The sequence below is a fragment of the Apaloderma vittatum genome, unplaced genomic scaffold, assembly GCF_000703405.1.
Source record: "Apaloderma vittatum isolate BGI_N311 unplaced genomic scaffold, ASM70340v1 scaffold1302, whole genome shotgun sequence".
Classification (NCBI taxonomy): domain Eukaryota; kingdom Metazoa; phylum Chordata; class Aves; order Trogoniformes; family Trogonidae; genus Apaloderma; species Apaloderma vittatum.
The window spans coordinates 1-10,846 of record NW_009705035.1 but is presented as its reverse complement, the minus strand read 5'-3'; the positions used below and the strand labels follow the sequence as shown (position 1 = coordinate 10,846).

At 38.1% G+C, this 10,846-nt stretch overlaps 1 protein-coding gene across 2 annotated transcripts in view; it reads right to left on the bottom strand.

Moving 5' to 3' along the window:
* TSG101 (tumor susceptibility 101) overlaps nucleotides 1-7,908 on the bottom strand; it is a 13,923-nt gene extending 6,015 nt beyond the window's left edge. Inside the window, exons 1-6 of one of the 2 annotated variants that reach the window (XM_009865228.1) lie at nucleotides 7,828-7,908; nucleotides 5,883-5,948; nucleotides 5,217-5,380; nucleotides 3,853-3,979; nucleotides 2,341-2,407; nucleotides 1,290-1,384 (exon numbers count right to left, since the gene is read on the bottom strand). In XM_009865228.1, the coding sequence (XP_009863530.1) occupies nucleotides 1,290-1,384; nucleotides 2,341-2,407; nucleotides 3,853-3,979; nucleotides 5,217-5,380; nucleotides 5,883-5,948; nucleotides 7,828-7,840 (532 nt within the window). In that variant the 5' untranslated portion in view covers nucleotides 7,841-7,908. The remainder of the gene's footprint in view (nucleotides 1-1,289; nucleotides 1,385-2,340; nucleotides 2,408-3,852; nucleotides 3,980-5,216; nucleotides 5,381-5,882; nucleotides 5,949-7,827) is intronic. The other variant, XM_009865229.1, reaches the window with a different exon arrangement.
* Between the last annotated feature and the right edge of the window lie 2,938 nt (nucleotides 7,909-10,846).

Below are 10,846 nucleotides of genomic sequence, written 5' to 3'. Positions count from 1 at the left end.
CCTACACGAGAGCCAGTAGAGACCGATTCCCAAGGATCCAACTACAGCCCCCTGACACCGAGTACAGTTTGAGTGGGACAGCAGGTTTCTTGCAGCATGTGTGGTAGACATACGTCATCTCAGAGAGGAGATGACCATTGAAAAGACCAACAACTTTCCAAGAAGACTTCTAATTCAGGAGGCTGCAAGAACTTGGACATAAAGGACAAGATCAGGCACAACGGGAAGAAAATGCAAAACTTACAGATGTTTCCAAATTTTGTAACAACAGAACAATTCCTCAAACATTTTAAGACTAAAGTAGAAGCATCTATCTTCACTTGCCAGGCTGTGAATTCACTTTGTCCCCATGTGCGTGAATGAAAATTTCAAAAACCACACAGTTCCGGAGGGGAGAGCGTGTGTAAAGAACTGGGAATTCACACATTAAATGAAGAACCTGTGGATGCAGTTAGAAATTATAGTGCAAGAGACTACAAATGATTGATATTCTGAACCATGTCACAAAAGAGTCTACATCCTCGCCACACAGCTCCAGAAGGAATATCAATCATCCAATGGGAAGGGCACGACACCTCTTTCCTACTTAACTAGACCACCTTTATGACTGGTTCCCAATCTGTTACATACACACTAGAAACGAGCTGCAGAGCAGAACCCAAGCCACTGCATTTTGCCAGCAAAAGGCCATGGAGCTGCAGACTGGGAAAAAGATACACATCAGCAACCTCAATCTTTCTGCTGAAGAGAAGAAAGAAGGACGTAACAACCAGGCGCCATTAAGAAGCAACAGAGAAGAGGCTGGAGAAGAAACTCAGTCAAAATGAAGCTCGTTCCAAACACATTGGAAATCTCTGCTTTCAACAGCTCTGACGCTTGGAGTGAAGAAAGTCTACGCAAAGAGTAAATAAAGTGATTCCAGTAGATGATTAAATGAGGGCAAGCGCGTTTTTATAAACCGCAATCAGGAACAGAGCAACACAGACAAAAGGCAACTACTGTTAAAGGATGAGAAAAAACTCAGGGTAGTTACATGCAGTGTTCTTCAAAATATTCAGAGAGCATACACAACACATTGCACAGAAGCAGGAATTTATCAAGTTCCTGACTGAATAAAATACCAGGCGAAGGACAGAAAATGTATTTTATTCTTCCTTTGAATAACTTTTTAAACTGAAGATTGGTACTTTGAAAGGCCAGGTGAAGAACACCACGCTCCTTTTCCCATCTTCACATATCAGTTGCAGAGAGAAGTTTCACTTGAGAGAAAGCCTTTCAAAGCTACTCACCAACAGTAGTCACAGGAGGCTGCGAAGGATAGTACGGAACACTAGTGGTTGCTGGAAACGGAACGCCACCCGGGTACGGATAGTTTGGGTAGCTGCTTTGACAAAGAAAGACATGATAACAGTATGTACCTATTTGTAAAATATCATCCATGGGTATTATCTTTATGTCACTGTGTTAAACATTTGTTTACATAACAAAGTGTTTAAATTGCAGGCCAAGTTATGCTTTTTCTCTTTCCTGTTTACACTAACATTCTTCACAGTTTATATTTCTAGTATGATTTAAGAAGATACTATTTTATCTGAAATTATTCCAGCTACAAACTCACAAACAGCTATTTCAATTTAGTAATTTTTTTATATGAGAATAGTTAACGCCTACAAGATTTAAAAATTTTTCATTTTTGTGAAAACCCAAGATGCTATATACTACAGAAGCTCTTCGCATGCTCCTTACACCAAGTCAGGATGTAAGGGTACTACTAATAAACAGAATTAGTTATGATGTGGAAAAATGTACCTAAACACTAGGAGGCAGCAATCAGCATCTTTCTATTTGCTAAGACAGAACCGCAAGTTGTCTGGAAAAGTTTTATTCCAAACTATTATATAATAAAGTCTTGTTTTATATATATGAAGAGCTTTTAAAATCATTTTGCGCCCTTCATATTCTCTTAGAATTCTCTTAATTAAATCCATATTTATGCTGGAATCAAGGTTTGCATTAATCCAGCAATTGTTTTATTCAATGTTTTAATTGCTAATTACCCCAAACAATACTAACAATGCTCATAAAAAATTTCCAGCTTGTGGGGGTACATTTTTTTCTGTATCATGTAAAAATATCAACCTTACAAAAACTAACCCGATACCCAAGTGAAGAAAGATAACTTCTGGGAGTTAGGTATGAGCATATTTATCACTTTTAAAAAATACTGCTAACAGGATAATTATACAACAAATATACCACAAGAAAATACAACTAAGACTAGATATCAGTCAGTGACACTGTCTGTCATGTAAATGATGATGGTTTAGAAGTGGTTCTTACCTGGGGTTTGGAGTGCTTCCTGCTGGATAGGGAGATATTCCAGCTGGAATGCCCGGCACGTAGGAAGCTAAATAAAATAACGATTTTGAATACTTTTACTGTTTAATTTATATTAAGAACACACATATACTAAGCTACAGCGAGATGCTCTTCAAAGTATTATGGAACAACGAATGCAGTGTGGCACAGTGAAACGGCAGGAGTAAGAGCATTCATTGTACGGCCAGCTAGTGCCAGCTGCTGCAAACTTTCTCCCCATGTATTGACCAGTCAGAACTTCCCTCCTGTGCCTAAACACATTTTCACAAAACGCAGGCAAATTTTGCATTCCTGAAGATGCTGCCTCTGCCCATCAACTGTGGTTATAAGATTTTCAAGAGTATTTTGTTTGGAGGGAGAGTATGAGAACTGTAATTAGAGCCAATTACATATTCCTTAGAGTAACTAGGTAACACTAACACTTTTCACTGTATATTTATGTTTTTCTTAATTATTTTAAACTGAACACCGCATGGATAAAAACGGCATATTGACTTAAAAACGCACGAGCAGCTGTCCTAAGTAAAATGTGGATACATAAGAAAAGTTTCTGCAGCTAGGGAACTAAAAAAAAAAAAAAACACGAAGCATGTTATTAAAGATAACACACCTGTAGAGCTGTGTCCATTTTTTATATAATAGCTGGAAAAAGAAAATAAACTTTCCAATGTAGCCATTGCTCCCTACTCACTAAATAAAGTGTGTATAATTTAAGTACCTTCAGAGTAGCTAGACTTCACAACAGCTGATTAGCTGTTTAATAATTCAACCATGTTCTTATCCAGTAACTTCTGCTATTTAAAAGTGATACTTCAAAAAAATTTTATCAGCCCATACAAACGTCTAAGGCTTTAACAGCCTTAGCAATTTTATAATAAGATGCCTATAGAAGTTTAAATAGATAAAAGATTTAAGAAGTCTTGAAAATTTTTGCAAGAAATTAATAATAGGTACGAAGTCAAGAGTGTACCAAATTGACAGAGAAGAATAAAAAAATCACAAGGAAGTTTTTTTTTAAAAAAAAAAGAGACAAAACACCATAATAGAAGCCTTGGCATAGGAAACAGAAGCAGTGTGCTTTTGCTTATGAAATCAATGGTGCAAGAAGCTTAAACAGATGGACTTGAATTATCAGAATTAAAAAAATAAAAATACCCTGAATAAGACATTCAGAAAACTGTATCTTGTTGACAAGTTACTGGTTGTTTTGAGGGGCTTGGAGGGTGTTTGTGTTTTGGTTTTTTTTTAAATATAGACTTGATTTTTCCCTCCTTACCAAAATCTGAAAACACTCACGCATTTTTCCAACATAGTTCAAAAAGCTGAAGCACAGCACAGGTGAGTTCACTACCCAGCAACCCAGAAAGTCATCCTAGAGTAACACACATCATTTGTTCACAAACTACACAGACAACAATCACTTTGGAATATGAATGTGAGTGTTTGTAGAAATCAGTAGCCATGAGCACTCACTGGTTGGTGGGCCTGTCGCCTGGTACGGTGGGTAGCCTGACGAAGCGGTCGGCCGAGAGAAGACCGGAGGTTCCTCACCGAACACAACAATCATGACCTGAATCAGTTCCAGTAAGTCCGACTGGGGCTGTGAGGGCAGGCAAAGTGCAAGCTGCTCATTTCGCTAACGGGACAGATTAGCTATCAAAATGATTCCATCAGCTCACAAAAGCCATATTTTGATTCGTGGGGTTTTAATTTATAAATATACCTACATGTACATATATGTGCATATTTAACTTCCTGTCTGGATTCCTTTACAGGTACCAAAGCCAGCCAGCTGGTACTCAGAACTGTACAGCAAATTACAGTAGCAGTACCGCTGAAACTCAGAATGAACTCGGTAATACATGGTTTCGTATCAACCGCAGGGCAATAAATGACTGAAGAGAACTGTGCAATAACGGATTAATATGTATTTTTTAAATACTTTCATCCACTCTCCAACATGAAAAACACACAGATCACTAAGTTTTCAAACATTTCAATTTCATACAGCATAGTTTTGCTCAGTTTCAGAACAGCTCACTAGAAATAAATACTCTAACCCATTGAGGAGTGGCACAAACTTCCTTTAAATACAGCCCAACTATGCTTCTCTGTTTATAACTACACTTAATACAGGCATGATTTCATTTTGCCAAAATAAGGACAAGTATAATTAATGTTTGACTAAATATCCTATTTCCAAATTTTGTTGGCTCTATAATCCCCTTATTCTCTCAAACTGCACGAATTCTGTATCACTGGTATCAGAGATGATCTTGCTTGTGCAAGACCTGTGTTCTGATCTGGGCAGTCATTTTCCACTGTGACCATACAAGCACTGAACTATCACCCATGCTTAATATATTTATTCCCGTTAATCACTTTTTACAGAACAGTGCATCTTGTATTATTCTTCTGACTGTCCGCGTAGTTTATCTTTTTTACAACTTTACCATGCCTGCACTGTGCAATGCCTTTATTTATTGGTAAGGCAAATATATCCACATACTTGAAGCTCCAGCACTGTCTGCATAAAGAAGTCCAAGTGCTCATGCAAGTCTATTTTAGCCACAGAGATCAATTTCAGCCCAGAGATGTTTTAAGAGAACTGCTATGCTGCAGTCTTTAATCAGACAAACTGTACCTACACATGCAATCAACCAGGCAAGACAAAGCAACATCCTGAACTTCAGGACATTACAATTAATAACCAGTTGTTTTAATTAAAACCAGTTTAAGATCTTAAATAAAAAAAGATTACAGTTTTTGTTAAAATCATACATCTAAAGGAATTAAAAACTGAGCAAATTTAAGAATTCGCACTTCCCTGTACTTACGTATTTCCACTCATGCAGGTAAGGAAGGTATATCTTCCCATTTGCATCAACGTGCTTCCCAGTTTTTATCGTCATTGAGCTAGTGGGTTTAACAAAACAAATTGGGGGGTTGAAAGGGTAGGTGTCCAGCAGCCACAAGCAAATTGGGATATTGTATGTGTTACCTAGAAAAGATATTTTGTAAGATTTTAAAAGTTATTCCAACTTTTCAACTGTCTTCTTGTATCCAGTAAATTGAACTGCACAGAGTCAGAGTTGAAGCCAAAACCTACTAATAATGTTTAACAAAGACCACACAATATGAACATTTTTCAGAACACTACAACTTTGATTTACAACTATTATTTACAACTAAGACATCATCTCATTTGTTCTACAGTGCAGCATTACTACACCCTAATGTGAATTATTGTTAGCTGCAGCAATAAATGGTTTGCAACCCTTATTCAGTTGAGAAGCTTGAAAAACGTGTGGCACTGAGATGTTACAGAGACTGAAGAAGCAATGTGCAACCTTAAGATTTTATTCTCTAGCAAAAACAGAAACATCGCACTTTGGCTAAGTAAAGTAATGATCACCAAAGTAGTGAAGCTGAACCAGGACAAATCTAAATAGTTTTTCACGTAATCTGGTAAAACAACACTGGGGATAACAAAAAATGCATACCTCTGTAAGGCACAGGAATGGTTCCACTGAGGCTCATCAACTCTCTGGATGAACCATCGTTAAAAACTGTAAGGGAACAAACAGTATTTTTAAACAAATACGTTTGCTACGTTAACCTCTGTTCAAGCTATACCCCATCTATTTATTAGCCTAAGTTTTCAGACACAAATTCAGCTTGAAAGGTTCTGCTCTTGCACACCCATGGACTAGCAAATGACTGTCTACAGTCAGGTTAGCTTTTTATGAATAATGCGTTTCTGAGAAACACGTGACTAATTATTGTCAAACTACCTTCACTGCAAATAAAACTATTGCCTCATTCAGAGACCAAGTAAAACATGTTGGAACCACACGAACTGCAAATCATACAAATTGCTGCAAAGATAATATGACCTCAAACTTAATACAAAAACAACTGTCACTTTAGGATTACAAAGAATTCCTTACGTTTTCTCCAAACAGGTCATCAAGGATACTGACGACTACTGGGCCACAGGCATTTATTATATCATAGAATCATAGATTGGCCTAGGCTGGAAGAGACCTTAGAGATCATTTAATCCAACCTCCCTGTCATGTGCAGGGATGCCTCTCAACTAGATCAGGCAACACATGGGGATATACATAATTAGTAAAGGTAATTTAACCAAACAATAGTACAGTGAAGAGGAAGAAATGCACAGCACTTGACTCACTGCCAGATCCTGGTCTTAACTCACCAACTGCACAGGAGTCCTGACCTCGATTTACTGAGCTGCTGTATTTAGCTCTCCCATACTTTCAATCCACTAGACTATTCCTGGCTGAATACATCAACTCCTGGTAATAAAGCTTTTATTTTCACCTGAAAGTTTCTACTCATGCTTCATATGTATTTTACCGTGTCTAATTCTTTTGTGGCTGATGTTCTGCAAAGGCAGGCAGAACATGTTGGAACTTAAACGGCAGTAATTATTTCATTTTTAACACGAACTTGAAAGTCTTCAACGGCAATGTGACCTTCTTCTTGCTGCTCATCTCACTGCTCCAAATAATAGAAAATTTTCTGTAAGTGGTTCTGTGTTCAGTCTTTCCCAGGCAGCTTGAAAAGAGTCAGGTAACACAAACCGGCTTCCTGCTACAGCTCAAAGCTACCTGGGATTCTGACTGCTGCCGTTACGCAAACCTGCGTGTGCTACTCCAGCCACAGTCCTTTCACTATTGTTTTTGATTCCTCAGACACTACACGAATTTTTATTTCTGTGACAGCTGCTGGCTTGTAGCTACTCAAGTTAAAATTCATTAATTTTCTACCTGTCCATATCCCTTTGTAATACTTGTCAATCCCGACTTAGAATTTAAAATTAAAAAAGGTGACCTGAAGAGGGATGACCTCAGCAGCTCTGCTGGCTCACTGTATCTTGTGAAACCAGCTGGAGCTGACCCTAGATAATATCTTCATTTAATGCACTCGAATTTACTCAGTGCCTTTAAAATAGCTAACAAACCATAACTGTCATCATGAATTCACACTACAAAACCCCTCATACCAATTTTCTACATACTTGACTACGCTTTTTCACAGACTGCCACAATGACTTTTAATGAAGTATTTGTTCACTGACTTACATTTCTTTCTAAATAGAACTCTAAAAATATCTTTATACGACAGCAAAGCTGAATCTGTAAGATACCAGCAATTTCAGGACACAAGCTGATGTGACATCACTCTGTGATTAACTAAGTTAAGCTGTGAGAAACAACACTTCTTGGCACATTAGATACACTTAGTAATATAGAAAGGTTATTTTAGAAAATAACTGTCTGTGTTTCTAAGGAAGTATTGCTGACAAAGATCAAAAAAGACAAATTCAAATTATGTTGTCTAGTTTCCCCCCCTCCAACTACTAAATATATCTAAACCATCAAGAATTCAGTAAGAAAATTTTCTCATGCACAGACTAACCATACGAATCCATGACAGGTTTGAGGTCCTTGTACTGAGTAATAACACTGGTTGTCTCCTGTACAGTTAGATCTCTATATTTATACTGGAAAACAAAACAGAAAGAATGACTTTAGAGGCTAAATTCTCAGTGTAATTTAATTTTATTTTACTCAACAGACTGCATTTATGAGAGTTTACACTGATATGTGGACATTTTTCTCCACTGTTATTTTGTAATAAGTATTTATTTCTCTATATTACTTAACTAGACACTACCTACATAACTTTCCAAACTTTAAAAAGGTGTTAAGATGTTTTTAGTCTGAAATAAGGGTCCATACATCAAGTGATTTGGAGGGAAGTCATTGCATTTTCATTCACATTCTACCACAACCAACAGTATCTGAGAGATTTATGTGGACTTAAAAAAAAAGCATCTCTGAGCAAATACAGTGAAGTTTTGAACAGTCATGATACACAGCTACCTAGGATCTGAACATCACAGATATCTTTCCCAGCACTTTTCAAAGCATCACAGTATTTACCAATCATTGATCAGTATTTTCCCGTATTTTATCAAGTAGAAAGCAGACATTTCAAGGCCTATTGTGAGTAATAACACTGCTTTCACCCCCTTCTTTTTATCAGAAGCAAGGAGCAACTCACAGCATAGAAGATCTTTAAAGCACAGATACAGTACTACAGAATGTATCCGCCTCAGAACTATAACCCACAGGCAACAAAGGAGCTGCTCCTGGGCTACACAGAGCTGGTTCACCACATGGCACAGCTCCTCAACCCTATGGCCGCTCCTCCTCATAACTAGCATTAGTAGTCCCTTGACAACGTTTTCAGTGTAATAATGTTTTCAGATGTCTTAAGGAACACAAACTGACAGCATCCTTTCATTCGGCTGTGGTAGGAAGACAAAGGGCCCAACACAATGAAATGTCCGATACCCAAAGCACGCAGACGTTAACACCACCCAACCAAATTAACCCAGACATCATCCAAAAGCAAAATGTGGTGTCACAGCTAAAGGTCACCTTTGCTCCAAAAATCACTCATGAGTTGTTAAGCTTAGAAACTAGCTCTTTGTTCTGTTACCTACAGTGACTCCTGGGCACTGCAGGACTGGGGGTGTGCAGGAGGGACTTGACAGAGGAGACACAACTTTACTAGCCCTGAAGTAAATTCCTCCCCAACACCTAGAGGAAGTGAGACATAGATCACAGGCACTGCTAGGAGATGGAGACAGAGGTCTGTGAAACATTGGTGAGGCCAGACAGAGACTGGCAGTACATACCCACACCACTGAACGTGTTACTACAGTGTGAAGGAGAGCATGTCACCAGCTACTTTAAAAAGAGAAGGTCTTTTTATAGGAACCTACCTTATGGTGTGGGATACAGGCTCAAGAAGATTGGCATAATCACTACTGAAAAAAGAACTGGCTTCCGCTAACAGAAGTTCCTAACAAGCACAAGGGTTCAGATTCAGCATTTGGCACGAGAGTCTCAAGTCAGTTCAGTCAAGGAACGGATAAAACAGTGCCCGCCCGCTCGGCAGACGCACTGCACTGGGAGTCTGGTACATAGTGGTTGACAGAGCTGATAAAATCCAAATTTGGTTATCCAGGATGCTTTTAAAAATTAGGCCAAACCCCTGAAAATTAAAAATTATCTTGATATGTCTCTTAAACCAATAAATGGAGAATTGCTGCAAATAGTTTTCACGTGGAGCGATGAATAATTACTAGAGATAAGCCTGCAGGATTCCAGCTACTGCCGTAATCAAAATTAAATGCTACATCAGCTTTTAATTTCAGTGCTTAGATCTACATAACTACAGAAGATTAAAGTTCTATATTTTAAAATGACACATGAAAAAGATTTTCCTAATGAGAATAATGGCTTTCCTAGAATTTTTTGTTATTTCAAGCACAAATAATAGTCTTTTGTAGTTATTTGTCTCTTCCATTCCAAAGAGTACTAAAATATTACAAGACAATCTCCTCCTCCCTTCATATATTAAGTAGCTGAGCATTTCCAGGAAATGTCAAAACCTCTTTGGAAAATATAAGATCCTAGCAATTTCTACAAAAGTAACCAAAACTGAGTAATTTGAAGTCTTCTAATTTTTTTTTTCCTCCTCCATTCTCAGATGGCAAATGTATTCTAATTTTAGGTATCAGGAAACAGATCACAGAGAAATTAAGCTTTTCAAGATCAGAGAGGAGGTAAATACATGAAGTTAAATCAAGTGCTTATGATCACTCAAACTAGGGCTTAAGCTTGTTGTCTGCTCTCACAATGAACTATCCAATACAAGAACTATCACTAAGCTTCCCTCTATAGGACAGAAAGTGTAACTACTTTTGAAAAATAAATACTGAAGCAGCAATTTTATTTTTCATCAGCTCTTAAGTACATTGCGCTCTGAATTTACTTACAGAAAAAGAGATGGGAGTATAAAATGGGCGAGTGTCGGGGAAAGAGGGTATGGGGCTACCTCAAATTGGTTTCTTTGTGGCATGGCAATAATTCCTTTTGGGAAGACAGATGCACGATCTCATTTGCTGACATCGAGTTAGTATTCAGCACTCATTTTCAAGATGATAAAAAAAATTTGCTTATGACGCCATGCAGGTAAATGACCTCTTAATACAGTTTCTTCATTTATTGATCAGATCCTCACCTGTCGTATTTAATTTTAAAATTGTGCCAATGCGATGATTACATGTTTTTTAAAAAATCCCCCCAAACAAAACCCTAACTCCCCCTAAGTCTCCAGCCTTGGGGGTTTCCATGTCGGGCTGCCGGTCAAAAACCAGTTTTCACCCAAGGAGTGGTGCAACGACACACGGCTCGGTATGATTCAGTGACTAACGACCTGTCTTCCAAGAGATTTTCTTGTTACCTCAAACAAGGCTGATAAAAACCCCACCCTCATTAAGGAAGCTGATCTTGCCTTCCACCTTCATGTAACCAGTGCACACAGACGACGCTACAGAGCCCCGCAGCTCGGATCCTCTTCC